This window comes from Pantherophis guttatus, chromosome 4, assembly GCF_059756535.1.
Source record: "Pantherophis guttatus breed Tessera chromosome 4, ASM5975653v1, whole genome shotgun sequence".
Lineage (NCBI taxonomy): Eukaryota > Metazoa > Chordata > Lepidosauria > Squamata > Colubridae > Pantherophis > Pantherophis guttatus.
The window spans coordinates 159,652,766-159,676,729 of NC_142066.1; the positions used below are offsets into that span (position 1 = coordinate 159,652,766).

General features: G+C 48.1%; 1 protein-coding gene across 1 annotated transcript; it reads left to right on the forward strand.

The window, feature by feature from the left end:
* The first annotated feature begins 1,191 nt into the window (after positions 1 to 1,191).
* LOC148114439 (uncharacterized) lies at positions 1,192 to 23,233 on the forward strand. Its single transcript, XM_087894315.1, has 5 exons — positions 1,192 to 1,543; positions 3,779 to 3,911; positions 6,263 to 9,477; positions 21,809 to 21,863; positions 21,962 to 23,233. The coding sequence occupies exons 2-5, from the start codon at positions 3,815 to 3,817 to the stop codon at positions 22,606 to 22,608; spliced, it is 4,014 nt and encodes a 1,337-aa protein (XP_087750441.1). The 5' UTR covers positions 1,192 to 1,543; positions 3,779 to 3,814; the 3' UTR covers positions 22,609 to 23,233.
* The last annotated feature ends 731 nt before the right edge of the window (positions 23,234 to 23,964 follow it).

Here is a 23,964-nt window from a genome sequence, read left to right on the forward strand (position 1 = left end):
CCCCTCAAATATTGGAACACTGCCATCATATCCCCTCTAGTCCTTCTTTTCATCAAGCTAGACAGACCCAGTTTCTTTCTATGGTTTAGCCACCTAATGATCTTGGTTGCTCTTCTCTGCACGCTTTCTAGAGCCTCAACATCTCTTTTACATGGTGGCGACCAAAACTGGGTGCAGGATTCCAAGTGTGGCCTTACCAAGGCCTTATAAAGCGGTATTAACACTTCACGTGGTCTTGATTCTATCCCTCTGTTAATGCAATTTAGGATTGTGTCGGCTTGTGTGCAGCTGCTGCACACGGCTGGCTCATATCTAAATGGTTGTCCACTAGGACTCCAAGATCCTCTCACAGTTACTACTGTTGATTGAGGTCCCACCTATACTGTACCCGTGCCTTCGGTTTTTCTGGGGCCTGAGGAAAAAGTAGAGAGGCTGGAGGGAAAGGGAGAGAGAGAGAGAGAGGCCCGAGGCACCATCTCAACTTTCTTTTTTTTGAAAAAAAAATTATTTAAAAACAAAACGTAAAACATCAATCCATCGTTCAATACAATTGCAAACAGTGTGTCTACCGGTTACAAATCTTTTGTGCTTCGTCCCCATATTCAAAGTTTAATAAGTATCTGCTTTCTCATATATCAAACAAATAAGTATCCTCATTTATCCTTTATTTAACTATGGCTTTATTGCTTCATAAAAATTATTTTCAAATATTATATTTATAACATTCATTTCATGTTTCATATTTCATTTCCATGTTTTATTATCTAGCCATAGATAATATTGTTTGTCTTCTTGTCTGCCAATCTCAGTTGTTTCAGAGAGAGTCTCAAAGTCCGAGGTCCCCCTCTGGACCCCTCCCCTCAGACCAATGGGAGGTCCCAGGGGGATAACCATGGGGTGGAGAGTGGGGAGGGTGTCTAACCTTAACAAGGGAAGATAGATGGGGGGGGGCAGTGGGAGGAAGACCTGCCTCCTTCCAGAAGACCCCAACTCTTCTCTCTCTTGGAATACTCCACATTCTGGAGGAATGTCAGTCAAATTCCCTATGAGCAGAAGCAGCTCTACAGAGCAGGGGGGTCTCCACACTTGGCAACTTTAAGGCTTGTGGACTTCAGCTCCCAGGATTCCCCACTCTGCAATGCTGATGGTTTAATTCTGGGAGTTGAAGTCCAGAAATCTTAAAGTTGTGGAGTTTGGAAACATCTGCCTAGAGGAGTGAAGGCCCAAGAGAGGTCTTTGCTGCCCTCTGCTGGACGGTTGTGGAACTCATTTCTCAAACACGTTTCCTGTTTATTTTTTCTTGCAAAGTACAGAGACTTCCACATGAATCATTCAAGAGGAAACGAACTTTTTTGTTTGTTTTTTCCTGGTCTTTTCTCTTTCGTTTTCTGAACGCCCTGAAGAGAAAGCAGAAGACGAGGCTTTCCTTACAATTCCCAGGCTGAGCCTTGAACCCGGGACTGGACGGGCAGAGCGGTGGTCCAGCCTTTGGAGGAAGTGGGCGGCAGCTGCACCCCCTTGCCGGGGTCAGGGGGAAGGGCAGGTAAGGGGCTTCCCAAGGGCAGCGGAGATCCTAATGTTAGCAAAGTCAATGGGGGAGGGGAGGGGGGCTAATGGAAGGACGTTAGTAGATGAGATCCTAACATTGGGAAGGGGATCCTGGGATGTTTAGGATCCCATCTTCCTTGGTAGGAAAGGCAACTTCAGGTTGGAGGGGGGGAAGGAGGAGAAAAGCAGGGAACTTAGCAACAATTGCTCCTTTTCTGAAGGCTGCTGAATTCTCTCCTGGCAGCCAAATAAGGTGAGACCACAAATCGGGAGTAGGGAAGCAACTCCTTCTTCCGACAACCCCCCCCCCAATTATCCTCCTCAATTCCATCTCCCCCGCCCACAATTCCAAATTTTGGTCTCCCTGGAGGGATCACGCTTTGCCCTCTGCGGGTGAGAGGGTGGGGGGGGGTCTCACCTTGGTTCTAGGTTGCTTCTCTCCTTGGATGGTTTCCAAGAATGGACAGAAATTCATCAAGGGGAGAAACAATTTGGGATTAAGGAGAAACTTCCTAACAGTGAGAACAATTCACCAGTGGAACTGCTTTCCACCAGACGTCATGGGTGCTTCATCTCTGGACCTCCAAGGTGCCCTCCAACTCTGTGATTCTATGATTCTGTAAGGGTCTCCTGCTTGAATAGGGGGTTGGACTAGATGACCTCTGAGGTCATCCAAAGATCAACCCATCTTCCTTTTGGGGGAAGTTTCTGGAGAGGGTGGCTGTGTGGCAGCTCCAGAGGTTTCTGGATGAAATGGATTATCCAAAACTTTAGCAGTCTTCATAATTCAGGCTTGGATATAGGACAGAAACGGCATTGGTTGCACTTATGGATGATCTGTGTACAAGATACAAGGTCAACCTCAGGACTGTATTGTCATGTGTGCAAACAGGCGACTAGTTGGCTGGCCATCGAGAAAACGGACTTCCGTTGCCAATTCCACGGCTGAGGCGGAGCTCATAGCATTGTCAGAATTGTGTTCAGAGTTATCACGGTAGACACAATAGTTAAAGGATGTGGATAGTGAAGCAAAGAGCATGAAACCAGTATTTGAAGATAACACAACATGTACACAAATGGCAACAGGTGAGAGAGAAGCAAACATGTTGACCTAAAGTATTTATTACGTCAAGAGAAGCGACGAAAGAAAATGCAATAGACCCAGAGGTTCGCACCGGTTCTGGCAAACCGGTAGTTAAGATTAGGCGCAGTTTGGAGAACCGGCAAATCCCACCACTGGCTGGCCCCTCCCCCTCCTGGTTTTCGGCCTGTTTTTTGGGACAGCCCTAAAAAATGGCCTGAAAATGCCCCCCAAAACAGCCAGAAAACAGGCTGAACAATGGGAAGGGGTGGTGCCATCCAGTGGTGGGATTAGTCCTAACCGGCTGAATCCTACCTCTGCCTTTGAGGCGGGTGGACAGGAGGCGGGGCTGGGTGTGATGAGTGACATCACCCCCCCAGTCACATGATCAACGGGCCACGCCTACCCAGCCAGAGAACCAGTTGTTAAAAAATTTGCAGCCCACCACTGAATAGACCTAATTTATTCTCTCTCAGAAAACAACTTGGCTGATGTCATCACAAAGCCATGGAGCATACAAAGACACAAAGATCTTGCGGGACAACTCGGTGTAAATGCTGTCCAGCTATAAAATTGGAGTAGTTCTAAGACACAGGTGTCAAACTCACGGCCCGAAGCCACCTGCACCCACTGTTTAGCGAAGGGGGGAAAGTCATAATACGTCACGTAACGACGATGTGACAACGTGAGTTTGACACCCCTGTTCTAAGATATTTCCTTTAATAACTCAAACAGCAAAATGTACACTGGGCCAGAGAGCATGGTTGTCGCTGACTGGTTGGAAGGCACCGTGGGCCCCTGCCTGAGGCAATCTATGTTATGATTGGTTGCTGGGGGAGAAGGGGGAGTTTCTCTTTTTCCCGCCTTTTTTCTTCTGTCTCTGCTGTTCTGGGGTTTACCTGATGATTTACCTCACGATGCTCCTGCTCCCCTGGCCGCCTTGTTTGCCGCATCTTATAAATATATATTCCTTGTTATAAAACTTCAAGTTCACGTCAGAGTTTTCTGACTCCCTTTGGACACAGAAGGTGTGGAATTCCCTGACAAAGCAAACCGACATCAGTGGGTGGAGGGTGGCCACATCCTGCGTCCCCTCGGAGAGTCATCGGTCAGTTCTGGCATCCTCCAGAAGTTTCTCCTCTCTTACAGGGAACCAGAAGGACCAGCGGCACTCAGGAGCCAAGCATGGCCCAGGCAGAGGCCCCCATTGAGACCCCAGCCCTGGGCCGCCCCTTCCAGCTGGGGATGCTGTACGACTGCCGCAGGGATACCCTCATCCCAGGTAGGAGCCGGAAGACAAGAAGCGGATGGGCATCTCCTGCGGGAAACTCTGGCAGGAAGAAGACTGGAGCTGCCATCAGTGCATGGGCTCAGCCCAGGGATGCTTCAGAGTGGGACTCCTGGGCCCATGGCCTGCTAATACCCGTATTTCCCCCCAAATAAGACCCGGTCTTATTTTCTTTCGGGCCCTTAAATAAGCACTAGGGCTTATTTTCGGGAGTGTCTTAACTTTTTGAGTGCCACCATGACGAGGCAGGCATGGAAGTGCCCGACATGCACACCGGCTCCCCTTAGGAGCCCCGTGGCTCTACGCTCTGACCACTGCCTCACTGCGTCAGCACCTGCATGCGCAGTAGGAGTCCACGTGGCCACTGGCTCACTTCTTCCCGTACCAGCCCAGCACTGGAGCAGGAGGCCAAGCGACGCAGCCAGCCAAAATGCTCCATTAGCAAGTGATCCATAGGCGCCCAAACACTTTTTGCCCGGACAGAGAAATGAGGGACGCTCAAAGCTTCACCTGCTTGCAAATGGGAGACTTTGAAAAGGAGCAATTAGCTCTGTTTCAAAGTGTCCCATTTGCAAACAGATGAAGCTTCGTCTCCCTCTGGGTGAATAGTGTGGGGTGAAGCCAGGTAAAGCCAGAGGCACGGGGCTGGGGGTGGGGGGGAGGCAGGCAATCCCAATGTGCCACCCGCTCTGTCCCACTGTGACTTGGTTTGTGTGTGGCCCTGCCGGATAGGCGTCTGTGCGGGGCATCAGGATTGGCTGCCCCCACTCTCCTCCTCCACCTCTTGCTGGTGCTGCCGCACAAGCCTCCTACTCTCCTCCTGTGAGCCACGCAGTGTCAGCGTTCCAGAAAACCCCAACTCCAATTAAAAACTCCAAGGCAAGCATTTTCTCAACGTTCCATTTATTAGAATAGATATACTGGCACATCTGGAAAAGCCCAAATCTGAGAGTTCCGGGTTTTCCCTCAGTGACTCAAGACCCCCAAATCCATCCCCTGCACCCATCGGTCCCTCACACGTCCCAATCCCCATCCGTCCCATCTCGAGACATCACTCCGACCACTCCTTCTCCAGATGCAGGACTGTCACGACCTTGACCGAAAGGAAGAATGCTATTTTGTCTAACTACATTCCCTCTACTGAATCCCCCCTCCTACTTTCCCACACATGAGAAGGTGGCAGCGTGGAAACTTCCAGGGCTAATATGGCTTCCAAAGCTGACACGCAGCCATGCAGCCTGTCCAGATCTCTGTTACAGGGTTTATGTCTGCAGCCTTGGCAGGATCTGTTTGAGATGTATTCCTGACTCTCGAGGAGCTGCCTTCAGCTGCGTCTGTGAGGTAGTTATGGTTCCTGCCTTATGTAGATATATACCTGTAATGATGGTTTGTTAAGGGGGGAGAGGGGGCTTTTACTGACGAATAAATCTACCTTGAAACAATCTCCTTCCTCCCCACTGCATCTCCCTCTGCCCTTGGACTTAACAGTATCAGTGCTGTGCCAAGCGGCAAAGGGAAGTCCGGTTTTTCTCTGGGCTTGCTTGTGGCTGCATGGAGTAGGCATCAGGATTGTTCCCCCACCCCCCATGCCTCCATCTCCACCCTCTGCCCGTGATGCTGCATAAGCCTCCCACGAGCCTCCTGGGAGCCAGGCAACTGTGCGGCACATCTGGATCACCTCTCTCTCCCCCCACTCTGCCTCTGCGGCCAGAATTAGCAGTATCTGCACTGCACCAAGGGGCCGGTGGGCCACACCCAACAACCGGGTTTATTTTGGGGGAAGAGTTATATTAAGCCCACCACCACCCCAACAAAATCAGGGTGGGGCTTTTTTGGGGGAAATATGGTAGCAGCTAGGCAAGTAGGGACTTCTGCCTAGGAATGCATATCCACCCTTTGGCCAGGCACACAGCGGGGCACCCTTGACTGCCAATCATGGGATGAATTTTCCTCTCCCGAACCAAAGTCACTGAAATGGTTTGGTAAATGATTTTAAAAAGGAGTTCAGATCTCACAGAGTGGTGAAGTGAGGGATGTGCCTTTCCTGAGGGGGGTCTGAACAGAGAAATCATGTCAGAACATGTGATGAAAATCATAGTTTCTCCAGGGAGTGGAGATCAAGAGGTGCATAGCAGTTCCCATTCCCCTCTACTCAGTCAAAAGCCTTTGGAGTTTGTGGTATTTTGCAAAACATGCAGGTGATGGTCAGACAGAACAAATGAAGGAGCCCACTAGAGGAAATGATGTCTCCCTTGTCCCATCTCTCTGGAGCTCCTCTGTCCAGCTGCAGGTGTTTTGGAAGACAGTGTTCAATTCATGTCCCTGTTTTCTTCTGTTCCATGCAGGAGTCACCCTTTGGGATTACGACTCTCTTCAGAAGGACCTGACCATCAAGCCTCAGCCCAAAACTGAATCTGAAATCATTGCATCCGACAGCATAGATGATAAAGCCTCTGCCCTGGACATCTCAGCCTCCCTCACGGCCAGTTTCCTGGGAGGGCTGGTTGAAGTGGGAGGGTCAGCCAAGTATCTTCATGACAAAAAGAAGTCCAAGAAACAGGCCAGAGTCACCGTTCAGTACAAAACCACCACCAGGTATGAACAGCTGACAATGAACCACCTAGGAATCCAGAATATCTCTCACAAAGCCGTCTTTGAGCATGGCACAGCCACCCATGTGGTCACCGCCATCCTCTATGGAGCCCAGGCCTTTTTTGTCTTTGACCGAGAAGTTTCTTCAAAGGAGATGGTAAAAAATACAGAAGGAAGACTCCGGGCTACACTCACGAAGGAAATATCTATTGGAGGAGAAGCAGAGGTCCAACTGACTGCGAAGGAGAAAGAGGATGCTCTGAAGTTCAGGTGCAAATTCCATGGAGACTTTTCTTTGGAGAAAAATCCAGTCACTTTCCAAGATGCCATGAAAGTTTATGAAACTCTCCCAAAAATGTTAGGGAAAGATGGGGAGAAGGCTGTGCCTATGAGGGTCTGGCTCTACCCTCTGACCAAGCTGGACACCACAGCAGCTAAGATGGTCCGTGAGATCAGCCTAACGTTGATCTTTGATGCTAAAATGATCTTGGAGGATCTCAATGAAATCCATATGCAAAGCAACGATCTAGCCAAGAATCCCATTGCTGAGACCTTCCCTGAGATCCAGAGGAAGATCCAGCAGTTCAAGGATCTCTGCAAGCAACACAGGCAGACTTTCCAGAAAGAGCTGGCCAGAATGTTGCCTTCCATCCGGGGAGGAGGGCAGGAGGAAGGGACCCTGGTGGACCTCTTGATGTCCGTCAACCAGTCGCCCTTCAACAGCCAAAGACTCCATCAATTTCTGGACAGCAAAAAAAGAGAAATTAACTTTGTCAAATCTTATCTGACTATTCTAAATAATATAGAAGTTATCTCATCTCAGAACAAGCTGGAAGAAATAGTTCTGGACCCCCAGAATGTACATGTGGTCTCCTTTACATTCACTTCTTTACGTGAAGAGGAGCCATTTCTGTTGAGCTTACAGAAGTGGCTTCAGGAGCAATTCTTGCAAGAATCAACCAAGTCCACAAGATCCAGTCCTGGGGTGAAGGAAGGCATGGCCTGGTTTGAAGACAAGGAGAGGACCCGCAATTCTCGCCAAGCTGCAAAATCCATCAAAGACTTTTTCAGTATCAATCAATCCAATGAGAAGGTCCGCTTTGTTGTGGCCTCAAAACCAGATGTGGACACCCCAGGAGCCTCAGTACACTTTTATGAGGATGGAGAGCTGGTCAGCAAGAACTATGAGTTGCCCTCAAAACCACTCCAATTCCTGATCAGTGAACTGAGACACGACAGCATTCAACTGAAGTTTCAGCCAGCTGAATATGGAAAGGCTTCCATCTCCAACTATCTGGTAAAGTACAAGGTTGCAGGGGAAAATAACTGGAAGACCATGAGGACAGAGGACAACAGGGAGATGTTCCTGCTGAAAGATCTACCTCCAAACACAGAGTACCAGTTCCAGTATGCTGCTTGTTGCAAGGTAGGCCATGGTAGAACCAGTGACCTGAGCCCACCCATAAAGACCCTTCCCACCAGCCCTCCTGGGGAATTAAGAATGGTCACTGCAGCATCTTCTGTCATCTCTGTGGCCTGGATGAGTCCCAGCATCGTTGCCTCAGGAATTGTGGTCAAGGAGTACAAGGTGGAGTACAGAACGGTGGAGGCTGGAGTTGGGAAGGACCAATGGGCTGAAAAAAGGACTGGGAGAAAAACAGAATTTTACTCTATCGAAGGTCTGAATCCCCAGACAGTGTACAGAATACGGGTGTTGGCCGTGTGTGATAATGGAACTCTGGGTGTCCCCAGTGAGGAGTTGGAGGTCTCCACATCACTGGAAAAAGAAGGCAGAGACAACATAGCCCAACAGTTCCTTCAGAAAAGGTTCCTGGTGGAGGACAGCCAGCCATTAGTGTTTGCACTTACTCTGGAGGAAGTCCCCTCAGTTGCCTCCACCTCCTGTCTCATGTACCAGCTTGGAAAGGAGAGCCTGGAAGTGCCCAACAAAGTCATCCTGGTGATGGGAGCAACCCTGTCTGGGAAAACCACTCTGATCAACGGGATGATCAATTATATTCTGGGTGTCCAGTGGGAAGATAATTTCAGATTCAAACTCATTCATGAAATCACCCAAAGAAGTAAAGCTGGAAGCAGGACGTCTGAAGTGACAGCCTACATGGTGAACCATCAGAAATGTTTCCGAATTCCCTATTCTCTCACAATCATTGACACGCCAGGATTTGGCGATGCAGAGCAAGACAAACTGGTTGAGAAACAGCTCCTGGAGTTTTTCTCCACCCCAGGGGGCATTGACCACGTGGATGCCATCTGCTTGGTGGCCCAAGCCTTCCTTTCCCATTCAACTCATGCCCAGAAATGTGTCTTTGATTCCATGCTCTCCATGTTGGGAAAAGATGTGAAGGATAACATCCAACTCCTGATCACCTTTGCGGATGGGGGGACCCCACCTGTCCTGGAGGCCCTCAAGGAGGCTGACCTGCCGTGTGCTCAGGATGAGTCAGGAACCCCTCTGCACTTCAGATTCAACCATTCAGCTCTCTTTGCTCCCACCCAAAATGGAGGAAGCCGTAATGCGGTTGCTGAAATGTTCTGGAAAATGAGCACTGAGAGCATGAAGGATTTCTTTGACTCTTTAAAGATGGTGGAGACCAAAAGTTTAACCTTGACCATGGACATCCTCAAGGAACGTCAGGAGCTGGAAGCTGCTCTTAGAAGTCCTCCCTCTCTTAAGGTTCAGCCTGTCAAACCAAATAGTTTCCTGATCACTATTAATCCAATGGCCGAAGCGATGGGTTCAATCTCTGGGTACCAAGTGGCATATCGGGCTGCAGGAGAGGAGAACTGGAAAAGTCTCCATGTAGAAGGTTCTAAGAATGAATTCACCCTAGAAAATGTGCACCTCACTACTCAGTACCAATTCCGATGTGCTGCTGTGACACATCTTGAGATCAGCCGATGGAGTGAGGAGACCACTTGCATCTATCCTGCAGAGAAGACTGAACAGGTAATTCTCTTCTGGGTGAATGTGAGGAGGAGAGCAGAGAGAATTCCCTGGCATCTCCTACAGTGTTTGGAACCTCTGGTACCGCTTCCCACATTCCGACTGTAAAAGAGAGATTCTTAGAATCCCTGCTTTGTCCTGTTTCTCTTGCTTCTCTTTTGGATTAATTCCCAGCCATTGTTTCTTGCTCTGCCTTCTGGTCAGTGGTGAAATCCGAACCAGTTTGCTACCAGTTCTTTTTTTTCCTTTTCTTTCTTTTTTTATTAAAAAGTTTTACAAAAAAGAAAAAAAATTCAAATATTTCCCCTTCCCCCCCCTTCCTTCCCCCCCTCCCCGCCCCCCTTGCCCCCCCCGGACTTCCCATAACAAAATACAGGGTAAAACAATTAACAATCATATGCTAAGCTAAACTAACTAACTACAGATTCCTATCCCCCCCTCGACACTTTAACTCGCCTTTTACTTAACTAAATATACATACTCTTAACTTTTCTATTCATTCATTAGCTATTTGATACTTTTCCGATATTTGTTTTGAATATAATCAATCCATCTTCTCCATTCCGATATATATCTTTCTTGTGAATGATCTTTCAAATATGCTGAAATTTTCACCATTTCTGCCAAATTGGCCACTTTTAATGTCCATTCTTCAATAGTAGGCAAATCTTCCTTCTTCCAATATTGTGCTACCAAAAGTCTAGCTGCAGTTATTAAATTTAAAATCAATTTAGTCTCTATAACTGTATAATCTGTGATTATACCCAACAAAACAATTGTGGAGTAAACTTTATCTTCTTTTTAAGAATATTTTGGATAATTCACCATATTTTAATCTAAAATGCTTTAACTTTTTTACAAGTCCACCATATGTGATAATAAGTAGCATCATCACAATCACATCTCCAACACTTAGATTGCAAATTTGGATACATACAAGCCAACTTTTTAGGATCTAAATGCCATCTATAGAACATTTTATAAACATTTTCTCTTAAATTTTGTGCTTGCGTAAATTTTACATTTCTAACCCATATTTTTTCCCAAGTTTCCATCATTATTGGTTCCTGAATGTTTTGTACCCCATTTATCATGCAATCCTTAACTAATTCCGTTTCTGAGTCTATTTCTATCAATATATTATATAATCTTTTTATATGCATTTGGCTTTGATCTCTAATTTGTTTTACCAAATTTTCCTCCTTCTGCATGATACCAATTCTCTGGTCTTCTTTCCATCTAGCTTGCAACTGTCCATACTGAAACCAAGTTTGAATTATTTTTTCTTCTTTTAATGCCTTTATAGATTTTTAACTGCAATATACCGCCTTCCATTTTAAGAAGCTCTTTATAGGTAATCACCTCTTGCTTTTGTTCTACACTTATATTCTCTACCTCATGTCTGGGTATTGCCCATATAGGTATCTTATAATTTAACTTATATTGATACTTCTTCCAAGCTCGTAACAAGGCATTCCTTAGTATATGGCTTTTAAAGGTCTTATCCACCTTTTTGTCATATAATAAATAAGCATGCCAGCCATATAACAAATCATATCCTTCAATATTCAATATTCTTTCTTCTGTTGAATTAATCCACTCACTAATTATTATTAAAACAGCTGCTTCATAGTATAATCTTAGATTAGGCATTTTAAGACCTTCTCTTTCACATATATCTTGCATTATCTCGGTCTTTTCCCTGCCCAAACAAAATTATTAATACCCTTCTGCCATTCCCTCAAATTATCATCTTTCTTAAGTATTGGTATCATTTGAAACAAAAATAAAAACCTAGGTAAAACATTCATTTTTATTGCTGCTATTCTCCCCAACAGAGATAATTGTAGTTTTCCCCAATTCTCCATCTCTTTCTGTATTTTTTGCCATAGCAATTCATAATCATTTTTATATAATTTTACATTTGAGGCTGTAATATATACCCCTAAATATTTAACCTTTTTTACTATTTCAAATCCTGTTAGTCTTTCTAGTTCTTCTTTTTGCTTTACCGTCATATTTTTAGCTATTATCTTTGTTTTTTGTTTATTTATTTTAAATCCAGACATTTGACCGTATTGGCTAATTATAACCAGTAAGCCTGTAACTGATTGTACTGGTTGGGTTAAAGTAACAAACAAGTCATCCGCAAATGCTCTTAATCTATAGTCATGATGTCTAATTTTAATTCCCTTTATTTTATTTGACCCTCGTATTTTATTCAGTAAAGGTTCCAAAGTTAAAATAAGCAATAATGGTGATAAGGGGCATCCCTGTCTTGTTCCTTTTTCAATTTTAAAAGTTTCTGTTAAACCACCATTAATTATTATTTGTGCTGTTTGTCTCTGATATATTGCCCTAATAGATTGTGTAAAGTATTCTCCACACTGCATCTTTTCTATTATTTTCAATAAAAATTGCCAATTCAATTAATCAAATGCCTTCTCCGCATCCAAAAAGATAAGTGCTGCAGGGACTTGGTTGTTCCTTTCCAAATATTCCAATAAGTTTACAATTTGTCTTACATTACCTTTCATTTGTCTCCCACTTATAAATCCAGATTGGTCATTATGAATCATTTTTCGCATAATTACCATTAACCTATTTGCTAGTATTTCAGCAAAAATCTTATAATCAGTATTTAAAAGCAATATTGGCCTATAATTCTTAGGTTGACTATGATCTTTTTTATTATTATTATTATTATTATTATTATTATTATTATTATTATTATTATTATTATTATTATTTATTGAATTTATATACCGCCCTTCTCCCTGAAGGGACTCAGGTCGGTGAACAGCCGAAAATTAAAATAACATACAATATGAAAGTTAAGATAACTAAAAATAAATTAAATTAATCGGCCTCCTAATTTAAAACCCCAAGCTACACAATTAAAAACTAACCCATAAAACCTATTCAGGCCAGGCTGGCTTGCTGAAATAAAAACGTCTTCAGGGCCTTACGGAAAGTGCGGAGATCCGGTATCAACCGTATTCCAGGAGGTAGCTCATTCCAGAGGGCGGGTGCTCCCACACAAAAGGCTCTCCCCCTGGGGGACGCCAGCCGACATTGCCTGACCGACGGCACCCTGAGGAGGCCCTCTCTGTGAGAGCGTATTGGCCAGTGGGAGGTTATCGGTAGCAGAAGGCGGTCTCGTAAATACCCTGGCCCTAAGCCATGGAGTGCTTTAAAGGTGAGAACCAACACCTTGAAGCGCTCCTGGAAGACCACTGGGAGCCAGTGCAGCTCGCGCAGGAGAGGTCTTATATGGGAGCGCCATGTCGCTCCCGTAATCACCTGCGCGGCCACATTCTGGACCAGTTGGAGCCTCTGGGTGCTCCTCAAGGGGAGCCCCATGTAGAGAGCGTTGCAGTAGTCCAGGCGAGAAGTGACGAGAGCATGAGTGACTGTGCATAAGGAATCCCGACTCAGAAAGGGGTACAACTGGCGTATCAGGCGAATCTGATAAAAAGCCCCTCTGGCAACGGCCATTGTGTGCTCTTCTAAAGACAGCCGTGTGTCCAGGAGGATCCCAAGTTGCGAGCACCCTCTGTGGGGGTCAATGACTCGCCCCCAATAGCCAGCGATGGCATCAGCTGGCTATATCGGGATGCCGGCATCCACAGCCACTCGGTCTTGGAAGGGTTGAGTCGAAGCCTGTTCCTCCCCATCCAGACCTGCACGGCCTCCAGACACTGGGACATCACTTCAAGGGCATCGTTGGGGTGGTTTGGGGTGGAGATGTACAGCTGAGTGTCATCAGCGTACAGATGGCACCGCACCCCGAATCCACGGATGATCTCACCCAGTGGCTTCACATAAATGTTGAACAGGAGTGGCGAGAGGACCGACCCTTGTGGCACCCCACAAACAAGGCACCTCGAGGTCGACCTCTGCCCCTCTGCCAACACAGACTGTGACCGGTCAGAGAGATAGGAGGAGAACCACCGCAACACAGTGCCTCCCACCCCAATCCCTCCAGCTGGTGCAGCATGATACCATGGTTGATGGTATCAAAAACTGTTGAGAGATCTAATAGGACCAGAACAGAGGAACAACCCCTGTCCCGAGCCCTCCAGAGATCATCAACCAATGTGACCAATGCCGTTTCCGTGCTGTATCCAGGCCTGAAGCTGAACCGGCATGGGTCTAGATACACGGTTTCATCCAGGTACTGCGGAGGCTGTTGCGCAACCACACTCTCAACAACCTTCGCAATAAATCTTCTTCAATAAGCGAGGTCTCTCCTGCAGCTTGTGGCTGTTTACTTTCCTTCTGTCCCTGTATTGCCAGCTCTTCTTTTCTTCTCCTCATTTCCTGAGATGGTGGGCATCCAGCCTTTAATACATTAGTATAAAAATTTCTTGCCTTCCAAATTGTGTTAAGGCGATACCTTTCTCCCATATAATTCACCATTAGTCCAACTGGAACATCCCATCTAAACTGAATCTGTCGTTTTCTAAGTTCATCCACCAAGAAAGCAAACTCCTTTCTGCTTCTCAACATTTTTGGGGAAATTTCTTTCAGCACTAAAACCTCTTGTCCTGCAATTTGAAGTTTATTTTTATAGAAAGCTTGTAAAATTTCATTTCGGGTCCTCCTCGTTGTAAAATAAATCACAATGTCTCTTGGCAATTGATTCTGTCTGGCAAACCAGGAATTAGCACGATATATTTTGTCAATTTGCAATGAGAGATCTGCTTGTTGCTCCCCATTATCTATGCAAAAGCCTCTGCAAAGATCTCTCTCAAGTTCTCTCGATTGTGTTCTCTCAAACCTCTTACTCTCAGGGCAAATTCCATCGCGCTATACTGTAACATCACCACTTCATCGTCTGCCCTTTCCACCTTGGTCTGAACTTCATCCATTTTATTTTCCAAATTCAGATTGGACTGGTTAATTTCTTCTACTCTTTCATCCAACAATTCAATGTGTTTTGCCAGACCCTGAAATGCCATTACTATGTCTTCTCTTATTTCCTTATTCCGAATTTGTATAACTTCTTTAATTTCAGCCATTTCTTCAGACATTCCCTTAATTTTCTCCTCTAAAAAAGAGGTTTGTTGCTTCAAAGCGTCCTGCAGAGATTCCTGTAGAACTTCCAAAGTCAATATTTGTGGGTTTGAAGTAGACAAAGATTGTAGTTTTGATGGTTGTGCTGGCGATCCTCCAGCACTTTTAAAGCCAGATTTTATCTGCTTAGAAGCCATTTTTAGCTTTCAATTTATACTTCCTACAGCAACCAAATCAATAAATCCAAATATTTTAAAATCTTTTTAAAGTATTATAGTTTATTTAAAGTCCAAAGTGTAGCCTTTCCACTTTAAATCTTTCTTTCTTTGTTGTAGAACCCAGCAATCTTAAACAGCCTCAGAAGCGCTAACGATGTTAACTATCACTTTCACTATCACTTTCACTTTCATGCCCTGTTACAGTTCAGGCGCCATTTTTGCTTTCATTTTAAAAGTCTTAGAAGGAAGAAATATAGACACAGAGTTAAAGTTCAGTACTTGCAGTTGCTAGGACTCCTGTTTTTGTTCTGCCTGCTTTAAGCTTATTTTGAATCTGAATGTTGATTGCATTGTTGAGGGGAAGGTTTCCAAGCCGCCAGACAGCTGATTTGCACTGTCTTGGCGGTTTTAACAAAATCGCGGGGCTGACGGTCCAAAAGGAGCATCTGTCAGCGCCTGCGATGCCACTGGAAGTCCTCCCGGTAGCTTTTTCTTTTACTACCGGTTTGCTCGAATCGGAGCAAACCGGTAGCATTTCGCCCCTGCCTATGGTGCTCTGGAGAATAATTTGAACCCATTTGACTTCATGGTGGGATTCAAAAATTTATGGCTGCAGTTGGGGTGTGTAGGTGTAATTGGGGACCCTCATGCTCTGGCTTTGTGAAGGGGTGCCTGGAAGTTCATTCTGGGAGCTGGAGACATATGAGATGTTGGCCAAGGTTTACTCTCCAAGCTTGTTTCAATTTCATTTCTGAACATTTCATTACCAGGCTAGGTAACGTCATCAGCAGGATTTTCTTGTCCTATTTTTCTTAGCTTATCAATGTCTTGTGGGTCAGTAGGTCAGTAGGTCGTGTGATTGGTTGTTCGTTTGGAGCTATATTTGAATTCTGAGCAGCTGATTGGTTCGCTTGTTGATTGGTCGTTCGAATAGTCTGGTTTCTTATGTATTCATATCCTGGATCTAGATCCATATGCTTGTGAATTGCTCCTTTGGTAGAATAAGAAGGTAAAGGTTCCCCTCGCACATATGTGCTAGTCGTTCCCGACTCTAGGGGGCGGTGCTCATCTCCGTTTCAAAGCCAAAAAGCCAGTGCTGTCCGAAGACGTCTCCGTGGTCATGTGACCGGCATGACTGAATGCCAAAGGCGCACGGAACGCTGTAACCTTTCCACCAAAGGTGGTCCGGTTTTCTACTTGCATTTTTTACCTACTTTCGAACTGCTAGGTTGGCAGAAGCTGTGACAAGTAATGGGAAATCACCCCGTTACGCGGCACTAGGGATTCGAACCGCTGAACTGCCAACCTTTTGATCGACAAGCTCAGTGTCTTAGCCACTGAGCCACTGCATCCCTTTTGATAGAATACCAGACTTCAATAAATTCATGTGTGTGGTGGGTGCTGATATGGCCGATGATTTTTGTTCCTTCCCAATCGAACTGCTGTTGTTCATTGTCAATGTGGGTCGAGATCAGGGATTTTTGGTTGTGCTGTTTAAGTTCTAGTTGATATTCACAAACCCTTGTTTTTAATTGCCTTCCTGTTTGTCCCACATAGGAGATGTAAAAGTCAAAGCGAGAGAAAAAATACTCACCACACCAAAATACCAAAGAGAGAATGTCGCTCTGTCTCTACTCGATCCTCCAAATCTTTAGGCTCCCAAGAATCAAAAGCAGCTCCTCTTCCTCCTCTTAGTCCAACAACGAGGCTCTTTGGGGCCTGATCCATCTGTGGGTTCAATCATTGGGCTGTGGGAGCTGAGCAGGAGAGGCAGGTCTCTGAGCTGATGGAGACTTTGCAGAGAACTGTTTCCGAGAATTGGGGGAGATACATCAACCAGCTGTAGTTGGAGCCCAACTTATGGGACAAGCACATCAGAGTGTCCCAAGGCTGAGTGGGACCTGGCAGGGCTACTTGGGAGAAACTCCTAGGGGGGGCCAGGCCTGATCCAAGTCACCTATGCTTGGGATGAGGGAGCATCAGAGTTGCTTGAATTCGACAAGATTGCTGGAGGGATGGGCCCTTGAGGTCTTGAACAGAGACTGTCAGGCTTGTCCCGACTGGATCATTTAGGAAAGAAAGACCCTCGATTCCATCGTTGAATTGAAGGGGTTGGTTTTACTAAAGTCAAGTGGTTACAGCCAGTGGTGGGATTCAAGTAATTTAACAACCGGTTCTGTGCCCTAATGATTTCTTCCAACAACCAGTTTGCCAAACTGTTCAGAAAGTTAACCACCGGTTCTCCCGAAGTGGTGCGAACTGGTTGAATCCCATCACTGGTGACAGCACAAGCAAGGCCTGCATTTTTTTACATCTCCCATTGCATTCCATCTTCCCAGCACTGTCCTTGATCAGCTGGACTGTTCCAGACTAACACCTCTGGTTCCTGACACCCTGTCATTCCCCCCTCCTATCACCCTGACTTCTCCCTACATTTCATGGCAAAATGCCAGCAAAGCTGCATATGTTGGAGATGGCAGACCTGACAGGAGTGCCAAAGGGCAGGGAAGTATCCTAGGAGGCAGCATCAGGTGAGGGCAGGCATGCATGGGTGCAATCAGCATTTCCAGCAAACGTTGCTTGCCCAGGATGGAAGGGGTTGGAACAAAGAGCCTCCACCACAGAGCTTCCCCTCAACCCCCGGGAAGGATTCCTACCAGCAAAGAGACAGGTGGGAGAGGAACCCGGAGGACGAGGGTCTGGGGAGCACTTGGTGTCATTCTGGAATTGCAGCTGAAGGCCCAGAGAACAGGATCCCTTCAGCATCGCATTGGCTGCGGGGAACTGCCAGCCATTTGGGGCATCAATGCCCACTGTTCCCGAAAGCCCCAAAGTGCAGAATCCAAAAGTTTGAAGGGTTGCATAAAAAGGGGGGAAGGGATCCGATGACTGCCTCAAGGGCAGTGAGGAGGGGGTGACCCTCTTTTAAGGCCCCTTCAAGTCCTGCCTGTTTGTTCTGGGAGAGGACACTTCCTGGCCACTTCTGAGCAAGGCAGCTTCTCCTTTGGCTGATTCTTATTTTTTATTTTATTTTATTTTTGAATTTGTATACCGCCCTTCTCCCTGAGGACTCAGGGCGGTGAACAGCCAAGTAAAAACATCAAATACAAATATTAAAATACAGTTAAAATATACATATATAAATTTGGCCCCATTAATTAAAAACAATAAACAAAACACTTAAAAACACTTAAAAAAAATTAGGCCAGCCTGGCTTGCTGGAAAAGGAAGGTTTTAAGGGCACGGCGGAAGGCACCGAGGTCTTGGATTCTCCTTATCTCTGGAGGCAATTGATTCTAGAGGGTAGGTGCCCCCACAGAGAAGGGCCTCCCCCTGGGGGTCACCAGCCTGCACTGTTTGGCTGATGGCACCCCGAGGAGGCCCTCTCTGTGGGAGCGCACGGGTCAATGGGAGATCGTCGGTGGCAGCAGGCGGTCTCGAAGATAGCTAGGCCCTATGCCATGGAGCGCTTTAAAGGTGATAACCAACACCTTGAAGCGCACCCAGAAGACCACTGGGAGCCAGTGCAGCTCGCGCAGGAGCGGTGTTACATGGGAGCGCCAGGCTGCTCCCATCACTACCCGCGCTGCTGCATTCTGGACCAGTTGGAGCCTCCGGGTGCTCCTCAAGGGGAGCCCCATGTAGAGAGCGTTGCAGTAGTCAAGGCGAGAGGTGACGAGGGCATGAGTGACTGTGCCCAGGGAATCCCGATCAAGAAAAGGCTGCAACTGGCGGATCAGGCGAACCTGACAAAAGGTCCCCCTGGTTACAGCCGTCAGATGTTCCTCCAAGGACAGCTGCCTATCCAGGAGGACTCCCAGATTGCGAGCCCTCTCTCTGGGGGCCAACGACTCGCCCCCAATAGTCAGTGATGGAGTCAACTGACTATATCGGGATGCCGGGAGCCACAGCCACTCAGTCTTGGAAGGGTTGAGCCTGAGCCTGTTCCTCCCCATCCAGATCCGCACAGCCTCCAGGCACTGGGACATCACTTCAAGGGCATCGTTGGGGTGGCCTGGGGTGGAGATGTACAGCTGGGTGTCATCAGCGTACTGGTGGTATCTCACCCCAAAGCCACGGATGATCTCGCCCAGCGGCTTCACATAAATGTTGAACAGGAGGGGCGAGAGGACCGACCCCTGAGGCACTCCACATATAAGAGGCCTTGAGGTCGACCTCTGCCCCCCTGCCAACATGAACTGCGACCGGTCGGAGAGAAAGGAGGAGAACCATCAAAATACGGTGCCCCCCATCCCCAACTCTTCCAACCGGTGCAGCATGATACCATGGTCGATGGTATCAAAAGCCGCTGAGAGGTCTAACAGGACCAGAACAGAGGAACAACCCCTGTCCCGAGCCCTCCAGAGATCATCAACCAATGTGACCAATGCCGTTTCCGTGCTGTGTCCAGGCCTGAAACCCGACTGGAACAGATCTAGATAGGATGTTTCCTCCAAGAATTGTGGAAACTGTCGCGCGACCACACTCTCAACAACCTTCGCCAGGAAGCGAAGGTTGGAGACAGGACAATAGTTGGCCAATATTGCTGGATCCAGGGACGGCTTCTTGAGGAGAGGCCTCACCACCGCTTCTTTCAAGGTGGCGGGGAAGTGACCCTCACTCAACGAAGCGTTGATAACACCCTGGAGCCAGCCTCGTGTAACCTCCCGGGAGGCCAGTACCAACCAGGAGGGACACGGGTCCAGTAAACATGTGGCCGCACTAAGTCTCCCCAAAATCCTGTCCACATCATCCGGAGTCACAGCATCAAACTCCTCCCAGGTAACATTCTCAAGACTATTCCTCGTCACCCTGCCCTGATCTACCCAGTCAGAGTCCAAATCCCCCCGGATCTGAGCGATTTTGTCATACAGGTATTGTCCGAAATCCTCCGCCCTGCCTTCCAAGGGATCCTCCTGCGCTCCCAGATGGAGCAGGGAGCGGGTTACCCTGAACAGGGCGGCCGGACGATTCCCTGATGACGCAATAGAGGCGGAAAAGTAGTTAAACTTTGCCGTCTTTATCGCCACTAGGTAGGTCTTAATATGCGACCTTACCAGTGTTCGGTCAGATTCAGCGAGACTGACCCTCCAACCGCTCTCTAGGCGTCTTTTCCGGCGTTTCATCTCCCTCAGCTCCTCGGTGAACCAAGGAGCCGCGAGGGATTGACACCGGGTCAGAGGCCGCAAAGGCACGACTCGATCCAAGGCCCCACCAGCTGCCCGATCCCAGGCAGCTACCAGGTCCTCGGCCGAGTCGTGTGCCAGATCTTCAGGAATTGGCCCAAGCTCCATCTGGAACCTATCAGGATCCATCAGGCACCTGGGGCGGATCCATCTAATTGGGTCCGCCTCCCTGCGGCGGGGTGTAGCGGTTCGAAGGTCCAGATGAAGGAGTGAGTGATCTGACCATGACAAGGGTTTCATGTCTATATCCCCTATAATAAGACCACTCAACCACTGGCCAGAGACAAAAATCAGGTCCAGCGTGTGTCCCCCCCTGTGAGTGGGGCCATGAACTAACTGGGTCAGGTCCATGGCCGTCATGGAAGCCATGAACTCCTGAGCCATCTCTGACGTTTCACCAACGGACGGCAGATTGAAATCACCCATGACCATAAGCCTGGGTGTATCAACTGCCACCGTGGCTATCACGTCGAGTAGCTTGGGCAGGGCCGTTGCCACGCGGCAGGGAGCCAGGTACGTAAGCAGCAAGCCCATCTGAACCCCATGATCCCATCTCACAAAGAGGGACTCACATCCGGCAATCTGTGGCACAGTGGTCTCCCTCGGACCCAGACCTTTGTTAATAATAACTGCCACCCCCCCGCCCCTCCCCTGGGCCCTCGGCTGATGGAATGCTCTGAAGCCTGGTGGACACATCTCAACCAGAGGGACCCCTCCCTCCGGGCCCAACCAGGTCTCCGTAATACCCGCCAGGTCCGCTCCCCCCTCTTGAATAAGATTGTAAATGAGGGGGGCCTTATTTACCACGGACCTGGCGTTGCACAGCATCAGCCGGAGGCCCAGGTCCTGAGTATCTGTACCACCTAGTATCTGAGGGGAGCCTTGAGGACCGGGGTGTGCAATCGCTCTCAAGTAGCGAGTGCGCACCCCCGGCACAAGATAAGGTCCTCTGCTCCCGCCATATCTGCCCCTCCCATCCACCGTGCTGATGACATCCCCAATCCCTCGTCCTGCGCCCTCCCGACCATTACCCTGTGCCAGGCTGGGCCCTGACCTAGGTGGATTACCCCCCCCCCATCCCCTTTGGTCACCCTCCCAGTTCCCCTTAAAAGATTATTAAAAACCCTAATTAAAAAACCCCTCAATCCCCGCTTTAAAACATGCCACCTCTTGGGGCTCCAAAGCCCGTCCTTAAGGTAGGCCTTCGATAGAGTGGAAGGCCATTGCCGCGAGAGGGGGGCATCTCGCAGCGCAAGCAAATCTGCTGAGGTATAAGCCATACAAGTATGATGAGATGGAAAAGGGGAACCTTGGATGTCAGCGAAATTTAAAGATAGTCATTGAGGTGAGAGATGGCAAAAGAGGCTGGCCAGGATGAAGCTGGGGCCCCTTCACTCTCTCACAGTGATGGGGCGACCAGATCAGATGGTTGCAGTGCAGGCGGATGGCCACAGCCGTTCTCTCACCGCGGCTGGATGTAAAAGGCCAACAATAGTCACTCTCTCCCTGCAGATGGAGCAGCAGTCCTTGACCTAGACTCTCAGCTTCTCCCTCCAGCCTGCAATCTCTCCTCCCCGAGCCAAGGCCTCCTACAGTCAGTCCGTAGGATGAAATGCCCGATCTCCGGGGCTCCGCAGCTGTGGAGTCATCGTGGAGGCTGCCATCGCCGCCGCCGCCCTCCTTACAGCGCTCCGATTACGTCTCCTCGCTGTAGCTCTGCCATCCCAGGGCCAATCCCGATAAGGGATGGCACATCCAAACCGTCAGACCATCGGCATGCTGAACGTGGGGCTCAAGATCACTAAAACAGCCTCCGACGTTTCCAAAGTTCTCCTTTTCCCCATCAACCTCAACAGCGAGCCCCTCGGAGGTCCGCCATCTTACGCATGCGCTGTTTCTCTTTTCATGCAGAAACCGCCAGATCTGTCCTGGGCGACTCCTCTGGGTAGGACTGCAAACTTCGGAGGTAAAGCCATGAGCCCTGGGGGCTGGCAGGGTGGGGGTGGGGTGGGAAAAATGATGGAGCTGCTGACCACGTCTCCTTCTTGTTTCCCCGTTTGGTAGGACCTGAGCGGAGGATCGTCCTTGTGGGCAAAACCGGAAACGGGAAAACTGCAACAGGAAACACAATTCTGGGAAGAAAAGCCTTTGAGTCTGGGATGTCACTTAGACTACTGACCAAAACTTGCCAAAGAGAAGAGGCACAGCTGAATGGCAGGAAAGTTGTGGTGGTCAATACACCTGGCATCTTTGACACTGGCTATCCCATGAGAGAAACTGTTGTCGAAGTGAGCAAGTGTATGAAGTTTTGCTCCCCGGGTCCACATGTCATTCTGCGCATCATGCGTCCTGGCCGTTTCTCCCATGAGGAGAGGGAAGTGGCTCAGCTGATCAGAGAGATGTTCAGCTTTAGGGCCCTGAATTACATGATCCTCTTGTTCACCCGGAAAAAGGACCTGGACGGAATGTCTCTGGAGGAATACATATCTGGGGAAGATGTCTGTTTTAGGGAAGAGGCATACCATTGTGGGAACCGGTTCTTGGCTTTCGACAACAAGGCCACAGGAGAAGAACGAGAGGCTCAGGTGGCCCAGCTGATGACCATGATTGATCAACTGGTGCAGAAGAATGGGGATGCTCCTTATTACACGGAAGACATGCTGATGGCGGAGAAGTTCAAGGAAAAATTCAAGTCCTGGTTGTTTTCATAGAGACTGATTGATCCTCTGCTCCGCAGTGGCAACTCTCCCAAAGCCCCTCCATTTCCTTCCTTCTGTTCTGTGTTCTAATCCAGCCCTCGCCAGGTGACTTCCAAAGTACCTGAGACTCATGGCTGAGTCTCCCTGAGCCAATTCCTTCTCCTGAGAACCCAGTTTCTCCCCTTGGATGACAGGACTTTCTTCAAAGCCACGTGAAAATCCTGCCCCCCACCCCACCCCAGTATCAACCGGCCCCACAGCCTAATTCTCTCCCATCCTGGACCCCTGTCCCTTTGGAAGCACAGACACTCCCGGGCTTCCCATCTGTCAATCATTTGAGGTATATCAGGCTGAGAAGCCACCAACGCAAGAAATATTAGAAGAAAAGAAGTCGAAAGTAGAAATTGGGAAAATAGTATTATGTATCCTGAAATATAATAGCCTATTATAATTACTATGTATACACAAATATTCAAAATTGAAAGATTATGATTATGTATATTTAAATGGTAATATCATTATCAGAATTGTATGCAAAGTATATTAACCCAGACAATACACGGTTCCCCAAGCACGTTTGGATGTTAAAGAAAAAAATCATAAATAAAATTGAAGCCCCCACAACTTCTGAAAACAAGCAGTTGATTGTTCGTCTCTTCCACTCCACCTCCCTCCTCCCTTCTCTGCTTGCTTTTCCTCAGAGGAGGGTCTCAGCTCCCCCCACCCACCCATTTGCTTCCCCCAGAAAGGAAGGACCGCTCGTCCTCGGGTCAAAGGGGCAGCTCCTTGGCTTGCTTCCCACCGGAGGCCCAGAAGAAGCCCTTCCCTCGCCCCACTCCACTCCACTGCCCCTAACTCTCAGAGCTTCTGGGGAGGGGTCTCACCTGGTTGCAGGGATCAGGAATCCCCGGCGGAGGGTGGATCTGCTGCTCTCCTTCTCTGCTTCGCCGCTCGATCTCTCCGTCCTTTTCAAAAAAAGGGGGGAACAGTGACTCCCCTCACTTTAAGGTCTGCTTCTCCTTCCTTTAACCGTGCTCCAACCTGGGGTCCCAGGGGAGAGGAGGGGGGGCTTCCCTTAAAAGATGTCAGACTGGGGGAACGGAGCGTTCCTGGTTGAAGAAATCAAAGGATGTGATTGTGTGCATTGTGTGTTTGCATGTGTAAGGAAGATGGACCTGGAAGGGGGGATGTCTTCATTGCACTGATGGCACTCACTGCCAACATTAGCATCCTTTCCACTTCCATTGTCCTCTCCTGGTTATCCCTCGGGGCACTTCGGTGGGTCTGAGGGGTGGGTGTGTGTCCCCAGCTGCACCTCGGACTTCAGAGGGTCTCTCCCGAGATAGGAGGGTGAGTTCCTGAGATTTT